The sequence below is a fragment of the Psittacula echo genome, assembly GCF_963264785.1.
Source record: "Psittacula echo genome assembly, chromosome: 1".
NCBI lineage: Eukaryota > Metazoa > Chordata > Aves > Psittaciformes > Psittacidae > Psittacula > Psittacula echo.
This window is the reverse complement of record NC_137735.1, coordinates 82,468,063-82,486,540: the sequence shown is the minus strand read 5'-3', so window position 1 is coordinate 82,486,540 and position 18,478 is coordinate 82,468,063. Positions and strand designations below refer to the sequence as shown.

The following is an 18,478-nucleotide window of genomic DNA, read 5'->3' as shown; positions in this document are numbered from 1 at the left end:
TAAAATAGCTTAGGGCTAGTGGGAAGTTTTATTTGTAGACTCTAGTTTTTTACAAGGCTGGTACAACGGGTGAAAGACTGAACAGTTAGAAAATGTAGAAAAGCATCAGACTAATGAACTGTGAAAACAATACCTTGGTTTAGTTTGTCTAACTTTTTAATTCCATAGTTGGAAGAAGGGGAAAAATAGTTCTCAATTCCTGAAACAGTATGTTTGTGTTATGTGCTGTTCATCAAGCTGTATATGCTGCCTTAACTGCGATGTTAACTCGTAGGAATGCAGGGCTAGAAGTGTTTCCACTGAGATGAGCTGAATTTCCATTTGGTTTCAGAGACAGAGCCGTTCTGCTGTTCTGCTTGTGAGCATGCTGGAGTAAGGCCATTAAAAGACCATTTTCAAGGAGGTTTTTATTGTATGTGAGCACATATCAGATTTGAAAACATACTCAGCAGCAGCAACAGCTCCCTACTGCAAAAGATAAAACATAAAATCTAAACCCGAATGGACACTCGGAATTCTTTATGTGTCTCTGAATGACTCTCATCCCTTCATCGCTTCATTAATGGATATCCCCATGGATCACAGATCTCTCTCAGCTTCCCTTACATTGGGTTTATTCTGCCAATTGCCTGGTATTGTCAACTAATTGGAGTGGAAATGATAAATGTTGTTACTGAGTGAGCTGCCAAATCTCCTCACTTGGTGGCTGGTGGGTGATGCTGGTGATTGTTACCCAAAGTGTAATTGCTCAGGGCTCTGCCTACAGTCTCAACAAAGCAGACTGGTGTTCCTCCTCTGAGACATCCAGTACCTGCCTCTGGTCGAGGATGACTTGGGAAGTGAATCCAACCCAGCGCGAGTATCAAGGAGTGCTCAGGCTGGGTGCTACTGGTTTCTTATAAAAGCAGGAAAAGTAATTAGTAAGGTACATGCTAAGCAATAACAACCACCTTGGTTTTAGTACGGTTGTAAAAATATAAGGCTTGATTCCTGGCTAACATCCAGGCTTTGGCTGTAGGCTGCTCTTTTCACCCTCCTTAGTAATTGCAGCAATACCACCAAGCAGATGGCTGGCTTTACACGTCTGGTGTGCTGCAGGGGACAATCCAGCATCCAGTGACACTTTATGGATTGACCGAATGTTTTCACAAGACTGTAAGAAATGGAAAAGGGGCTGGAGGAAGGACACAAGCCAGCTGTTGTGTGCTGACTATTTCTGCAGTCACTGTGCCAGAATAGAGAACGAATTGTTACCTAGTGTGATGATACCCTAAGTTAAGTAGCATCGGATTGAATTACGGAGGCTTTTTATGTATTAATAGCAGACTCAGATTATTTTTGATTTGTTGGGTGGGGTATTTTGCTGAGGTAGAGGAGGAACAGGTGCAGCCATATGAAGTTATGATAGCCAGTTGAGAAAGTCATGGTCAAAGATCAAGGTCTTCTGTGTCCTGTTTAATGTGACAGTGTGGCAACAGCAATCCATGAGTGCTCACAGCTGCTCTGTAGCTTACTCTTTGCTTCAATCCTCCTTTGCTTTTACTGCTGGTTGCTTTCTTGTCTCCTTCTCTTCTTACCCCTTTTCTTAATATGCAGTTCTGCTCTCTTGCCTGCCTTTTCCTAAGTCCTCATCAGTCCTTCAACCTCTTGTGTCGTGCTCCTGTGTCTTGGGTTTTATTTTATTTCACCTTGTGTCTGGGTGCCTGCAAGCTCTAAAGGTTTGTGAGCATATCTTGCTTTCTTGGCTCCTGTTCTGCAAACCAACCAAGTACTGTAGATGTCTCTCCTTGCAGCATGACGTTTTAAAATGCAGTTGAATTGGGAATCGTTTCTTCTTTTGATGTAGGGAAATCCAAAGAATTAATAAATCATAAGGGTGCTACTTGGCGCCTAAGGAGTGCTTTCCATCTTCCAAGTGCTGTGTGAACAGCATTTCATTATTTATACTGTTAATTATATTAGTACTTGTAAGGAAAAAGCTTCTTAAATTGTCATTGGTAAGAGTATACCGTAACAGGATAGGAATTCAGTGCTCAAATTGTAGCAGATAATTTGTCCACTGAGATACAGTGCCTTGGGGAAGATGTTACAGCAGTTCTTTAAGTGTATACCAAGAAGTCTTGTTATATGTTTAGGACATTAATACCTGGGAGCTTTAAAGTGTCTTTGTAAGTGTTTGGTTGCCTTAGTTATAGTCACATTTGAAATGGAAAAAAACCAAAAAGAATAATTAAAATACCAATAGTCTGTGTTCTCCAGGTCACAAGAGCTCTAAATATGTACCAGTAAATCTTTCTATGCTCTCCTGTATTAGCAGCTGTCAGCTATGCACTTCCATGTAAACAGGGGACGTGTTAAAATGGGTTTTGGATGTGATGCTAATGGCATCAGTGTACAGGAATACTACCACAAGTAATTATTGCAATAAATTCCCCTTTCTTTCGTGGATTTCCATCATGTGTATGAAGTACAGGGGCTGTTTTTCCCTCCCATTTCAAAGGAGTTAAATAGCCTTGCACTTTCAGTGGCTCATAGCCAGAGTGTTTCATTTTGCTCAATTTGGTAGCTTTACAGAGAATAAACCCTTCACTTTCTGTAGAGAAATCAGTAAACTTAATTATTGGCAGATTTTTCCAATCTGAGTTTAGGTCTGTTGCTCCATAGTCAGGAAAGTTAACCTTAATGTTGAACTGTCAAAAGAGCTGAACACCGAGACCCATGAGCTATGTGAAAGACGACTTTCATACCCAAAAAATCAGGTAGCAGTTTTCTAGCAATTAACTGGATTATGAATTCTTAAAACCTCTGTGGGGATGTGTCAGTTTTGATCTGATACCTGGCAAATGGAAATCACTGATGCATGCAGATGTTCAAAGTAGATTATTATCATGTGGATTTAGAAAAAGCTGGTTTGAGCTTAGGCTGTAATAGAAAATAAGGGAGGGAGAAGAGCAAAGAGAAGGTTTTCTTATCAGAAATTGAGCATTTAAGTCTCAAAATGTGAGTAAGGGTGGCTCTGTGCTGACCTCTTGCCATGCGAGTTGTTTGGCCATTATTCCACCATGGAAATAGTTTTTATTTTAATGAAGAAGAGAGGCCATAGGTGAAGGTTTAGGAGAGCCAAGTGATGAGGCACTCCATCTGCTCCCTGTGCTCAGGCTTACACGATGGCTATCTTCCGAGACAGCAGCCTCACCCTGCAGTGAGCTGCCAGTTTTAAAATCCAGGCTGCTTTTTACCACTGACATTGTTCTTGCACTGATTCTCTCCTTTGCCACCCACTGCTTTGAGTTTTTCTTCCAACTAGAAACAAGCAAGCAAAGGATGTATTAAATAGATATATGAAATATATCAATAGATACATAAAATGGTTCCATCACACAGATTAAACATCATTCTTTATAGTGGAAAGATGTTTGGAGGTCTGGGTATTATGATGATTTTAGGAGTCTTTTGGGTGAGTCTGAGTATGATAAATCTCTGTTAAAGAGGGCAGAATGTGTTAGTTAACTCCTTAACATGTAACTTAACCTGTAACCGTACTGTAAATCAGATGAAGTCAGGATCTCCTTTCTAGAGCCGCAGCCATACATGTGTGAGAGGAGAACCAACTGTATTACCAGAACAGAAATTACCATCTCTCTTGGTCTTGTTGATATCTTACCTATACACCTACTGCCATCTCATACTGTTACTGGGGTTAGTGTTGCCATCATCATTACACTAACAGAGAATCTCCCTGAATTTCGGATGTTGCCAGAGTGTTTGTTCCTTTTGCATGAACTCTGCCACAAGAGCACAGTTTGATAAGAACGAAATGCTTCTCTAAAGCAGCGAAGAGGCACAAGGAATTGTCAGCAGCATTTTTGGTTATCCCACTCCTTGCAGGTTTGCACTCTTGATCTATCATTGTAGGGTAAGCTGTTTTGTTTTGACAAAGAGCCCTCTTTCCCAGGGGAGGCAACCGGCCTTTTCTCCTCTACAGTCAGCCCTGCGTGCAGGATGGGTGGACAAAGAGAGAGCCCCTACCTGTGCCCTCTTTCAGGTATGCGGGTGAAGTGAAGCCTTGTAAGATCATCTCTCCCCACACCTTGCACATGCTGGCTTGTAGAACTTCTTGGCTGGCTTGCAGATCACATGAACTTCTCACAAAACCTCACCAAAATTATTAAAATATTCTCACCAAATAGCAGCTTCTGGATAAGTTCCTGAGCAAATAGCCAGATTTTTCAAGATATTTTTGCTCTCATTAAGCAGTCTAATGGGCTTTTAAGGCACATATCAGTGCTTTATCATTATGCTTAACAGTTTTAGTAGTTAGCCCTAAATATGTTCCTAGTAGTCAACTGTGAATCATCTTCTCATATCTTAATTTGCCTAAGTCGTACTTTACACTCTGAGTAAATTGACTTAATGGAGTAAATCACTGCATCATGTAAATGAGTAGCAAAGTCTGGTCTCTGTTCAGATCCATTAAAAATGAGGCTTAATGGCTTGGATAGCAGCTGTCTGTACTGCACCGGAAAATTTCCTGTGTGGCATAAATTTAGCCTGCTGTACGCACAGGGGTTGTCTAATGGGAAGAAGTTTTTCAGACAAGAAACTGATCTTCCTTGTCCCATTTTCTTTTGGTGGATTTAACTGGGGGCTTTTAAAAACAGCTAATTAAACATGAACGTGACAATTGAATCATTCGGAATACCTCAGTACACAGTTACTGGTTGCTTTCTTAAACTGCCAGAGAAAGGATGCTTGGCATGGGTGAAGTGACACTGTGGAAGAACTCAGTGCAGGCAAGACGTTTTCGTAGGAAGAGGGGTGACAGGCAGACGTGGCTGCCTCTCTGGGATGCTGCTGATGCTGTTTTAGTATCAGGATGACTGGAAGTCACTGTTCAGGAGTAAAAAGAAAGAAGGCTTTGTTTTCCAAGCATCCTACCAAAAGTGATGAGTCCCAAGTGGCTGTTCAGCCCTTGGAGAAACTGGTGGGAAAGAAGGAGAAGTCTGGCAAGTGTCAGGGTCTGAGCTGCCTTATGAGTGCAGGGTGGTTGCGTGAGATCATGACCTCAGCATGGAAGGAATGGAAAGGGGTCAAGCTGGAGTGGTGAAAACTCTTTAGCCAATTAGCTGTGAGTGTTCTAGCTGGGTACGCTGATGAAGTGATGGCGACAGCTATTCCCAAATCTGTTGGACTGTCTGCTTGATCAGAGTCCTCTTCATGACATGTTGGAATAAATGTGACCAGGTAGAGCCTGTTCATACCTGGCCATGAGCTCAGCATTTTTTACTAAATCAGTTTAATTGCAGTCTAAAGCTCTTTAGACCTTTGCTTCCATCTTATAGCCTTAATGTAATAAGCACAGTTTGCATCATGGTTTTGACAGTAGGACTTTGTCTTCCTCAAAAGTTTCAGTGTTACATTCAACAGCTCATTTGGGTTCAATCATGTCAAGATTTACCTGCATTCTCTATCAGCTCATGGGGTGCTGAGTGATACCACAGCTGCCCAGGAGCAGGTTAGCGTCAAAGCTACCTCAGCTGCCTCCACACAAGCTGTGCTCGTATGGATAGCTGAAGTTTGGACAGTCCAAACTGGATTATAAAGTTTCCCAGAGATGCTCTGAACACTTAAAGTTGTTGGAGGTTATGTCCTAATGCTTGTCTTGTCTTTGGAGTGCCCCATCCCTGGAAGTGTTCACAGCCAGGGTGGATGGGGGTTGGAACAACCTGGTCTAGTGGAAAGTGTCCCTGCCCATGGCAGGGGGTTGGAACTAGATAAGCTTTAAGGTCTCTTCCAACCAAACCAGTCTAGGATTCTAGGATTTGCCATGCATGGCCTTGTCTTTCAACTGTGTGTTTGAACTCACTGAACAAAAGGCACCAAGTTGTGCCTGAGGAGCATGTGGGAGGAGGGAAAGGTGGTCTGTTGCAGATTTTACTCTTCCAGTCTGTCTATACTGAGCGACTTGCTGTTGTGTAAAATAGCACTTGCCTTGTGCTGTGTGGGTCTCATTTAAAACTTCTGTTTATTTGCAGAATAACACCATTTGGAAGCCAGATTCCTGCCAAGAGTGCCGTTGCCACAGCAATATTGTCACCTGTGAATCTACCATTTGCAAACATCCCCAGTGTGACTTTCAGAAGGTAAGCAGCTGCAACTGTTCAAATGCCAGCTGACCCAATGTCCTGGTGGTGGGAGAAATGTCAGGTCACTCTGGAGTTCCCAGCCTTCCCCTGCTTGAAACTCCTGGAATAGTTGTATGTCAAAATGTGTTTGGGTCTGCCACGCTGTGGTACCTGTAAAGGTGTGGTGGGAGCAGTTGGGATAGTTGGTTTTACAGTCCCTGTGTAAGCAAAGCTCCTCTTGTATTAAGAGGGACACAAAACCAGGATTCAGCGTGAGGTATTTTCCTGGAGAAGGTGGCAGAGGTGAGCTGATTGCTTATCTTCATACACTGTGGTGACAGCTGCCATGTTAACCTTCTGGGCTCAGCGGCCTCCCTGCAGCTTTCCCTTTGAATTCATAGCAGGATCTGGGGGGAGCAAGAGGGAACAGTGAAATCCCATTCCTCTTCTTAGGATGTGTGTGGCTGCCTAGAGTCAGGCACAGTTCCTTTACGCTTTCACATCTCACCAATGCAAGAAGCTTATATGGAAGAAACACATGGGCAAAACCCAGGGTGTGAACCTTTGTCTCCTGCACCGTGCTACAGACGGAAGCTGGGTGTTGGAACAGCTTGCAGGCTACTTGTGCTGCAAGGGCTGTCTGGTCCCCAAAGAAAGCCCCTAAATGGGCTTGGACCTCTCAGCATGACCCCAGCTTCCAGTCACCCTACATTTGAAGACAGATTTGGGTCTTCCTCAAACATGCAGGTGGACGCTTTCCACCCTGATGAAGTATGACAGAGCTGAGCTTGTTTGTCTTTCCGTTTCTTCTGCCTTGTGATGGCCATTGAGCTTTTGTTGTCTCCTGTTTTATCTTTCTGTCTGAGCCTTCATTAATGGCTACAGCTAATTGGCCATGGAATTGGTCTTGCGTTAGCATCTGGATTAATGGGGTAGCATGCATGGATGGCAATGAAAATTGGTGTTTTAAAGAGGCATTGCTGATACAATTATATGGCTTTATGAAGCAGGTTAAAATGTTTTCCAATATGCCAGCATTAACAAGGAAATAATTTTGATTCTTACTGGTTCTCCTCCATTATTATTACTGTGTATTGATTAAAGCAAGACTGAAATATTAGGAAGTTCTGTGCTAAGGAAGAAAGAAATAAAAAAAGTGCTGGCACGGCACAATAGTAATGAGTGACGTTGTTCATCTTAAAAAATTGAATGAATGAAACGGTGGCAACTTTAAAGCTTATAAAAGGAAATAGATTTTTAGTGTGAAATGAATCTGTGTGACTCCTTGACATGAACACCTGAACACAGGACAGTAATCTTCAAGACAAAAGAGTTTTAAGTGTTCCGTAAAGGTCGGGCCATTTGAATGTTCAAAAGGATCATTAAGAAACTTAGGAAAAAAAAAAAATAAATCCAGTCATCCTTAAGGCACAAAGCAACCCCTGATGAACAAGGGCAGAAATCACCATCCTTCTCCATGGTTTATTTCTTGTTTGCTCATTATAAGAGTTATGCTAATATTGCTGATCTTGTTTACAGCAAGAAAGCACAAACAAAACCAGGCAGGCTCTGCAAAAAGCATCCCCATTGGCATCCTAAATGTTTGTATATAGAACCTACCGCTGTGCATGCCGAATGTGTTGAGTAGGTGGAAAATCTGCAAACATTATTTCTGTTGTGTGAACCAAAACAAGCCAACAACCAAGGACAGCTTCTCCCCAGCAGGATCACAGTTGAATAGGGTTTAATGGTTTAAGTTAAATGAAGTGTTTTGTTTTGTTTTGTTTCTCACCTTTTAAAAAACACAGTATTGAAGAAAACCTTTTTTTTTTTTTTTTTTTTCAATTAGAAAAATCAATTTCTTTTAGACAACAGAGAAAGAAAACTTCTGACATTTCACACAAACTCACAGGGTGATTTGGGTTGGAAGGGACAGCTGGAGACTTCCTAATTGTACTGTTAGGGGTATAAATTCTCTTCTTGTTTTGATGGTAAAATGTCAAATATAGGAAACTGACATGCCACCCCTCAACAAAGGGATCTTGTGTAGCAGCATTATATATTTCACTTCATACTTTTACTGTCTAAACAGATCCAGTAAGGCCCCATGTCTTTACCTTCATGTCTCTGTTCCATGTGTGCTTATTGGATTCTTGTCTCTTCTTAGGGAGAAGTGCTCCAAATAGCCTCCAAAAAGTGCTGCCCTGAGTGTGCCTCCAGAGCTGACGGCTTTTGCCAGCATGAAGGACAGATCCACAGCGTGAGTGCTTGGTTATGTTCCTTGGCAGGGGCAATCCTGTTTTTAGCTCTCTGTTTGGTTCGTGTCAGTGAAGGATGCTTAGGTGTCGTGCTTATATTCTATCACAATCAAATCATGTAATATAATAGCAGTTTGGTCATCAGGCTTTGCAGAAAGGGAATGTGTTGCTGAGCAATCTGTCCTCTTGTCTTAAGGGGGGAAAGTTTCCCACTTATTCACTTTGCTGTTTCTGTGGATGATTGAGACAACATAGTAATGTTAGTAGAGGAGCAAAGCACAGTGAACTTGACATATTAGCTATCCTCAAAGAAGGCTTTTCTCTCATCAGCCATCTATGCTGGGAGAGATTGATTGCTGTTGTGTGACCTGGGTTATGTATTTTGTAATCCTGAATTATTCACGAAGCAGGTTGCAGGTTGTGGTTTCACCCAGTGGTGCTGAAAGGCCAAAACAATAAGTGTCTACAGATGAGAAAAAAATAAAGATTCATGGGTAGTAGTTAATGAATCACAGCAAACAATAGGTAAATGTTGAAAAATGTCTTAACAGTGAACCCAAGTTCTGTGCCTGGTCTCTTGCAGACTTTTCTGTTTGACAAGAGGCAAGTCAAGTCCAAATCTTAAGAAATATGCTAAAATGCCCAGATGCGTTTGAATATCTGGACCTGCTGCTCTACACCTGAGATGGATATTGTCACCCTCTGTTTCAGCATGAGGCATGACCAGCATGAATCTGTTAGGAGCTAGACAAAGACTGGGATAGTAGGGGCAGCACATAGAATCATAGAATGGTTAGGGTTAGAAAGGACCGTAAGCTCATCCTGTTCAAACCCTCTTCCATGGGCAGGGACACCTTCCACTAGACAAGGTTGCTCCAAGCCCCGTCCAACCTGGCCTTGAACACTGCCAGGCATGGGGCATCCTTCTCTGGGCAACCTGTGCCAGGGCCTCACTTCCCTCACATGGAAGAATTTCTTCCTTGCATCTAATATAAATCTCCCCTGGTTTAAGTTTGAACCTATTGCCCCTTGTCCTGTCACTACTGTCCCTACATTCATCCTCTTCTCATATTTCTATATATAATATATATTCTCATATTTCTTTATATTATATAAATAATATTTAGGTAATATATTACATTATATTTCTTGTTGTTGCTGTTGCTGCATTTTGCTGTGTTGTACTCTTGCTGCAGTTTTTGTCTTTCGTCTGTCTGTAAGCCTGTTCTTGGGGGACAAGTCAGGTGAATGAGTATGTATCGCCACAGGGATTAGAGACGTGTTTGTACCTGTGGTTATCTGTAACACACCAATTCCACTCTGAGGTGGTCATTAAACAGGTTTTTTTGTTAGTGCAAAGTCTTGTATTGATGGTTGGCACAAATTTCTTCAAGGAAAGATTTGTTTTGTCAGTGAGCCACTGTAATGCCTTATGACTTGACCATCATTCTGCAAGTGTCTGGCTTTCCACACTGGCCCCAAGCAGTAGCTCCATAAAAGAAAATCTGTATTCTCTATCTATCTGGCAAGAGCTTTTTTACTCCCTGACTCATTCAGTATTGCATGTTTTCTGAAAATTAACATCCTCTATTTGTTGCAGTGCTCCAGCATTTTTCTTGTTGAGGCCAATTTTTCCTCATCCGGCCTCAGGGTAGAGATATTTGTTTCTGCATTTATGAATAAGCAAATCTAATGAGGTTTTACTCATAGTGAAGTGTGTTAAGAATGTGGGGTGGGTATTGTGGTGAGGTGTGTGTTATGGCACACGTCGACTATTTCTCTAAAGAAAACATGTCTATAAATGTAGAGTTTGCCCTGCAGAAGCTCTAACGAAAAGGGGATGTATCCATTAGTCTGGATGTTTTGCAGTGGGTTGTTGCTGGATGCCACTTTGCAACAGGAAGGAATATAAGGCTGATCTCCAGGTTTACTACTTTGCCAGTATTAACTTATTTTTAGCCCCACTGTTGCAGCCAGGAGTAAGGGCTACAATGTGCCAAGATTGGCAGGGCTTCCAAAAGAGTAAAGTTAATGTTAATGTAGGGCTTGAAGGAGAGCAGATATATTTACACGTCTCATCAGCAGCTGGATTAACACTGTGTTTTCTGTGCCTTTGGTTGTGTTGTGCACTGCAGCACGGCACGGAGTGGGCCAGCTCTGGATGTGTCCGGTGCTCCTGTGCCCATGGGAAGGTGAATTGCACTCCCCCAGCCTGCCCAGCCCTCGCGTGTGAACGAGGGGAACTGCAATACATTCATCAGGGATCCTGCTGTCCTAGGTGTGTGGGACGTGGAGGTGAGTATTGTTTGGCTTCATTGATCCAAGTAGGCCACTGGAAATCTCTTTTTAGTCCCAAATCTGGAAAGCTTTTCTTGTCTTGTTCAGTTCTGTTGGGAGGACGCTGGTGTCAAATGTGTCCCTTAATTCTTTTTCGGTCCTGCTAACATATTTACATTTTTAACAGCTTCATCCATAGGCCAAGAGGAAGTGGTAAGCTTTAAGCAGTGAGCAGATGTGCCTAATAAATCCTTATTTTGGAGATTAAAATCTGGAAAAAAAAGGTGCAGATATTTCCTGTGTACTGAGGGACTTGGACTGCAAGTTCCAGAAGTGCCTGAGCTGTTGGATATCTTTTCTCATAGAAGCCCAGTGGAAGAAGTTCGTCCAGAGCTCTTAGCTCCCACAGCTACAGCCCTTGAAAACCGGTGGAACTGTTACTGTCTTTACCTGCTTTGACAAATTGGAGTTTTAAATTCTGAGATGCAAAAAATAAGTGTCTTGGTTATGGATGACAGAAAGGGGTTAAAGGGCATTGGAAAAGAAAATTACATTTTGTTTTCCTATCTCCTAGACCCTTGCTCCTTTGATGGACACTTGTTCCAGGACGGGGAGGACTGGCACTTCGGTCGGTGCTCCAAATGCGTCTGCAGGGACGGTGTGACTCAGTGCTTTACAGCTTCCTGCCAGGCTCTACTGTGCAGTAAGGTCAGGACCCCTCAGCCTGCTGGAGACCTTATACATTACTGTCCTCTTTCCCTTGACCAGAGCCATTTCTCATGAAGATGTACAAATTAGCAGGAAAATCTTCTGTGAGATGAGCAGGTGATTTGGAAAAGGGAGTTTTGATGTGTGGAAATGATGTGGAGTGACAGTTAAGCCTATCAATATGCATACGCATTTGATAGGTGCACCACTCAGTGGATAAAGAACTGGCTGGATGGCCACACGCAAAGAGTTGTGGTCAGTGGCTCAATGTCCAACTGGAGACCTTTAACGAGTGGTGTCCCTCAGGGATCAGTGTTGGGACCGGTCTTGTTCAACATCTTTGTCGGTGACATGGACAGTGAGATTGAGTGCGCCCTCAGCAAGTTTGCCGATGACACCAAGCTGTGTGGTTCGGTTGATACGCCGGAGGGAAGGGATGCCACCCAGAGGGACCTTGACACACTTGTGAGGTGGGCTGATGCCAACCTTATGAAGTTTAACCATGCCAAGTGCAAGGTCCTACACCTGGGTCGGAGCAATCCCAGGCGCAGCTACAGGTTGGGCAGAGAAGAGATTCAGAGCAGCCCTGCAGAGAAGGACTTGGGGGTGTTGGTTGATGAGAAAATGAACATGAGCCGGCTTCAGTGTGCGCTCACAGCCCAGAAAGCCAATTGTATCCTGGGCTTCATCAAGAGCTCGACCAGCAGGTCGAAGGAGGTGATCCTGCCCCTCTACTCTGCTCTCGTGAGACCTCACTTGGAGTGTTGTGTGCAGTTGTGGTGTCCTCCACATAAAAAGGACATGGAAGTGTTGGAACAAGTCCAGAGGAGGGCCATGAGGATGATCAGGGGAGTGGAGCACCTCCCGTATGAAGATAGGCTGAGAAAGTTGGGGCTGTTCAGCCTGGAGAAGAGAAGGCTGCCTGGAGACTTCTTAGCAGCCTTTCAGTATCTGAAGGGGGCCTACAAGGATGCTGGGGATGGACTATTCGTCAGGGACTGTAGTGACAGGACAAGGGGTAACGGGTTGAAACTCAAACAGGGGAAGTTTAGATTGGATATAAGGAAGAAATTCTTTACTGTGAGGGTGGTGAGGCACCGGAATGGGTTGCCCAGGGAGGTTGTGAATGCTCCATCCTTGGTGGTGTTCAAGGCCAGGTTGGATGAGGCCCTGGATGGCATGGTTTTGTGTGGGGTGTCCCCACCCGTGGGAGGGGGTTTGGAACTAGATGATCTTAAGGTCCTTTCCAACTCTAACTATTCTATGATTCTATGCTGGCTGTCTCTTCTCTACTATCTTCTTTCTTCACCATTTTACTCTCATTGATTACTCTCATCATTGCTGGCTAATTAAGCACAATCCTGTCTAAAGAAACTGCTTTTATGTTTTATACTAAAAAAGTAATGTAGGGTTGATCAGAAAATTTTTTTATTTCTAAGAGGGAAGTAATGAAAACAAGATTTTTGGTGGGGTTTTATCTTCACAAATTTCAGTGTTTGGTTTGCAGCTGAAAGTTTGGTTTGCAGGACTTGTTTATGGTTTTTTTAAATAGGAACTCTAGAAATACAGTTGAAAGTAATCAAATGCAGATGAAATTCCCCTTCTGACTTCAAGAGTTCAGAAATAAAAAACAACTTCAGCTGAAATAGCACTATTCCTTATGTATGCTTGTGTTTAGAAATCGACCAAACCAGTCAGATAAGTCAGGCAAGCTCAAGCAATGACTCACGGGTTTAGTCCAGGTGAGAGAATTGGGACGTTTCTGTCTCCAGTGTTTTTGCTGTGGACAAACGATGAGTTCTTGGCACTTAACGCAATGATCAGCCCAACCAAAATACCACAAGATTATAGACAGTACTTCACACTCTATACAAGTGACTCAGTTTTTTAATTCTTGTTATTATATTGCAAATGCTTAAGGGCATGACTATGCTTTTTTGGATTTCATTGGGCCCATTGTAGCAGTTGCCTTGGGCACCTTGGTGTAATCTTCTTCAACAGCATGCTGTGCCAAGGAAATGCAGGAACTGGCTCTCTGGAAATCCTTCTTTCTGACCTTGACTTGATGTTTTAGGGGGTGCCATTTCCCAGCTGTTTTTTAATCTATTACCACGCTCTATCGATGATTGCAGAAGCTCCCTTGAAATGCATGCACACTTCCCTGTAGCACTGAGAAAGCCAAAAGCAGTTTTTCCCTATTGATGCTTACCCAGCTTTCTACTAGTGGGCCAGATGTTTGTGCCATTAACACACCTGTTTCTTTGCATGCTAATTGTGTTTTGCTTTGTCCTGAGATACTCAATTAGATTTACTAAGTACTGTGCATTAAAACAAATTTATCCTTGCATTAGATTTCCCTCTTTCCCACTCCCAATGGACTGCTATTACCTGCTGACTGATTGCACTATGTTTAATCAGCTAATCATTAGGATTTAATTTGTGGAAACAGAAACAACTGTGTTGGTGCTGTGATGTATCTGAGAATAGCCTGCTGAGAGCATCCAAGTTAATGCAGAAGAAAGCCAATTTTGATGGTGTTCAAGGAATTGCCTACTCAGGTGCCCGGTGGAAGGGACATTAGCAGGATGTGCTCTCAGTCATACCTGACATTTTCTTTCTTGTGCCTATATCTCTGTTGCTTTCTTCGTTCTTCAATCCCTGTCAAAAGTCAATACATAAATTATCCCAGTATTAAACTCTCATCTTCCATCTTTCAGGTGACTGTGCCCTTCCCTGGGTGTTGAGGGAGAGGAACTTCAAAAATGCTTGTTGCACGCAGGAGTGCACCTGAATGTCCCACCACATATTCCACCAAAATCTATGAAAGAGTTCTTTTAGGTCTGCTTAAAAGTTATCTTTGGTAACTTTTATGTGGAGTCTTCCATTCTTTCTTTGAAAGCTAACAAAGCAGACAATAGTGCTTGGCATTTCTACACTACCAGCCCGCAAGCAAGTCTTCTGATGTGGTCATCCTGATGTGGTTGCAGGGAGATGCTGGTGAACAAAAGTATTCCAAATCATTGGATGTACATTTAATTGTAGCAGGGGAATTACAGACACCTGTTGGATGGGTAGAGTTGAGGCATGCAGGAACTGTTACATTGATGTGAAGTGCCATCTTATTCCAGTGTGATTTAAACCAGTCATGGAAAAGTTTACATTAAGATAATTCAGTTTTAAGCATAATTTATCACCTGTACAGACAGTTGTGCTGTATGTATTTAACTAAAACAGTGCAAATGCCTGAGTGTAAATCACATGTTCAAAGCCTCAGAATGGGGCAGTACCAGCAAAAAAAATCTTTTCCATCTCATGATTTAGTGTGCTTCTCTACATGGCCTTATATAGACTCTTTTCCCCCTCTGTATATCTGTATATCTGCATGCCTGAATATAAATACTTTATCTTGAGTGTGCGTCTTTATCTGCATCTATATACCTATCTATGTATTTGGACCTCAGTTGCCATCCAAAGAGGCCCAGAAAATGAGATGAAGAAAATGTCTTTCTTTTTAGTTTTCTACACTGATCTCATGCTCTGAAGACTGCCTCAGATACTGGAGCAAAAATGAAACCTTGAGTGACTGTGGGTTATCACAGAGAAACCACACGCCTGAAATTCCAGGCAGTGATGCTGAGCCCCATGTTAACTGTTCATGCTCTTTACTTGTCTCTCCTGCTTTCTGTTTAGGATGAAGTTATGGTTACACCTCCTGGAAAATGCTGCCCAGAATGTCTTCCAAAGCCCTGCTCGGTGTCAGGAAGAGTGTACCAGGTAACCTTTGACAAACCACACCAAAAGGCAGCTGTTCACAAGTTCTGGCACATCTCTCTTTGCCTTCTCCACAGCATCTGACTTTCTGCCAGCACTGATAGCTTAGTACAACCGTTGCTTTTTTATTTCCTAGGAAGCTAAATTAGGACTAGATAAGAATTTGCTGGCAAGCAGGAAGGAAGTTTGCAAGGTGAAGCAGATTAGGCACTTTTCACACTTTTTTGAAGGGGGAAAGCAGAAAGCACTGGTGAAGATCAAAGTGTTTATAGTTTTCATTGTATCATCTGGAATTACTTTAATGCATTATTTAATGATTATATTTATGGGATACTCTTAGTAATTATCTTTTGCTAATAATAGTAATTATTAGGATTTAATAGGCCTCACCAATGTCAGTAGCTTGAAGTTGATGAGAAATACACGCCACAGTGACATCCACGTCTTCCTGTTTGCTGATCACTTAGAGATAAGCATTTATTAAGAAGAATTTATTATCTGATATAGACATGCAGAAGGAGCCATCATATTCCACAAGCAGCATGGATTTCTGGAAAGAATTTGGCTATGATTCTATGATTTAAAAAGAGTGTTTAGCATTTTTATATATGTTCTTTTTGAACAGCATGGTGAACAGTGGAAAAAAAATGCCTGCACTGCATGTGCTTGTCACAGGGGGGAAGTCAGATGTCTGAGCAAGACCTGTGACTCCGTTACCTGTGAGAAGGTACTTAAAAATCATTCATGTCTGATACCCTGCCGGCACATATCACTGTGCCTGTGCCAACAGGTTCTGGCAGTCCTGCTCAATGCTTGCTGATGTTTTGTAGGGGGAGGACAAGGTGCAGCGTCCTGGGAAGTGCTGTGAGGAGTGTCTGCCTTCCAGGGGAAACTGCTTGTATGATGGCACTCCCAGGTACCATGGTGAGATGTGGAATAGTACTCACTGTGACTTCTGCGTGTGTGATGAAGGGCAAGTCACTTGCCAGGTAGCAGAGTGTGCCAAAGTGGAGTGTGCCAAGGTAAGAAAGGCTTTCTTGTTTCAAGATGGATCTCTCAAGTCTTGTGATTTCTTTCCTCTTTTATCTCAACTGACATTTTGGGGCTTGTTTAGTGCAATTTACCTTGAAAACGCTTCTCAGGGAAGGAGAGGAAACTTTGTATTTTCTCTGCAAGTTTGACTTCATAGTGGGCTTGTGTTGTGAAGCAAGCCAGTGTAAATCAGTGACTAATTTAACTTGGATTCCTTCCTCCACTGTTGCCTGCCTGCTATAATGGAGGGTCAGACACCCAGAGGTTTCAGTGACCACTGGCTTTACCAGGGGCTGAACATGGGAACAAACATAGAGATCAGAGATAGTTAAAAGCTCAAGAAATGTTCCTTTTATCTCCGTTCTGTATGCTACAGTCGGCTTCAGTAAGGTGTCTGGATATGGAAGTCAGTGTTCCACTTTCCTCCATTTTTTCCATACCATTCCTGGCATGGAAGCAAAGTTATTCTATTCCCAGTGCTGTTTACTCCAAAACTAACCACCCACAGCCTCCCTCAGGTTAGGTTATATTTGCTCTAAAGTGGATGTGCAAAATGCATTAGATAGTGTTGAATGCTTCACACAGACACAGAAATATGTTGTGAATTGCCTTTTAGCAGTGGGATAAGAATTGTGTTGTCACTGCATCTGTTTTAATTGGTAGGCTAATACCTGCTTTATACCTATTACTCCACAGTGTCAGTGAAGAGAAGAGAAGGAATTGTGGCCTCCTTAGTTTTCCCTCTCAGTGGCTAATGCTTTGCTGTTGACTCTGCCTGTTTGCTAAATCTCTCTTTCACAGAGACCCCCTTGTCGTTGGGAAAGAGCATGCATGCCCTTGTGAGGTTGGGAGCTATGCGAGGTGGTGGCACATGCCTCCGGTAGGGTCTCCCATGCCAGACAGGTCTCAACTGAAGGGTCAGACAAAGTGTGTCCATGGGCAGGATGGGCTCACTGGCTTTCGGGCAACCATCCTAGGAGAAGGACAACTCTAACTTCAAACCTGGGCAGATGGAGCTCGTTTAGCCTTGTAAGGCCATCCATCTAAGAGAAGGATACTCTAATCAAACCTACGACCTGAGGACTTTGCTGTCACCGTCCAAGCTCGCTAGGCCCTGGCAGATAAACCTCAGGTGTAAAGGGTGCGGCCAGTTCCATGCACGCTGCGCCTCACCTAAAAAATCCATTGTGCAGGCTGGAAGGGTTTACTCACACTTGCAGAGCCCTGTAGCGACAGGCGAGTGTTGAAATGGCAGATGGTAAGGTGCACTGGCAGTCACAGACCCACCCCTGCATGCAGGCTGCTCAGGACTTTGGTTGCTCCATAACGCTGTTGTCTCCTTTGAGAGCTCATGAAGAATTAGTCTCATGGAGAAAAGACAATGTAGAAAGAATCGCGCCTCGTCTATGCCTCCCAAGGAGAGCTTTCACTGTGCTTTTTGCAACCAGATTTGCCTATTCTGCATTGGCCTTTTTAGTCATCAGCACGCTTGTAGTAAGCATGGGTAAAGCCCTTCCCAAATCTTCGTTTGCGAAGTCAAGCCATGATGATGCTAAATCTTGAGTAGCAACACCCTTGTGTTGTGTCTGAAATCCAGCCAAAATCTGGACATAATGGATTCACTGGACTCGATTGTTTTAATGAGCGTTCAGAAAAGTGAGAATCCACGCATGGGGTCATCCATGCCTTTAAATAGCAAAAACGCACTGAGTATGGGACCCAAACTTTTGTCGCTGGTGTAGTACTGCTGACAATCATCTGACCTTAAACTGCTTGGGGAGATTTTGCTGGGTGGAAAGTCATGGCTGTCATAAAATCTTGTGCACTTGCATCTGTTTCACTCAGCTTCTTGCATGCTTATGGCTGTAAATTGGATCATTTACACTAGTAATGATGGCATGCTGTCATGGCTCAGTAGGGAGAATTATTTAATATTCATGCTTATATCTTAGGTATGGACAAAGAATCCATTATTCAGGAAAGTCAGGGATATTTTACAGAAGAATAGCTGGAGACGTTAACATGTAGGGTTCAAAATGGGGGGGGGGGTGTTGAAAAGTATGCAGCAATTTTTCAAACTAGGTTCTCAAAGGAAACCACGCATTTAAAGCCTGAGTATCTAAAAAGGTAATATTATTTGTCAGAGGATGAGCCACTGCAATTTTGAATTGAATGAAACAGAGGCAGAAGGAGAAAGACAGTGTCCTTTGTTGTAGACAAGAGTTATGGTCCCACCTGATAGAAGACATTTTCCCAAGGATTTATTATTCTTCATGGCTTCTCTTCCTTCTTCAAGTGATGACCAAT

The 18,478-nt window shown here is 42.9% G+C and overlaps 1 protein-coding gene across 1 annotated transcript in view; it reads left to right on the top strand.

Moving 5' to 3' along the window:
* The window catches only part of FRAS1 (Fraser extracellular matrix complex subunit 1), a gene marked incomplete at its 5' end in the record, with an annotated part of 161,985 nt that overhangs the window by 49,538 nt on the left and 93,969 nt on the right, over positions 1-18,478 (top strand). Inside the window, 7 exons of the mRNA XM_080627997.1 lie at positions 6,036-6,143; positions 8,293-8,385; positions 10,519-10,678; positions 11,235-11,368; positions 15,059-15,142; positions 15,765-15,866; positions 15,970-16,161. Coding sequence (XP_080484123.1) covers positions 6,036-6,143; positions 8,293-8,385; positions 10,519-10,678; positions 11,235-11,368; positions 15,059-15,142; positions 15,765-15,866; positions 15,970-16,161 — 873 coding nt within the window. The remainder of the gene's footprint in view (positions 1-6,035; positions 6,144-8,292; positions 8,386-10,518; positions 10,679-11,234; positions 11,369-15,058; positions 15,143-15,764; positions 15,867-15,969; positions 16,162-18,478) is intronic.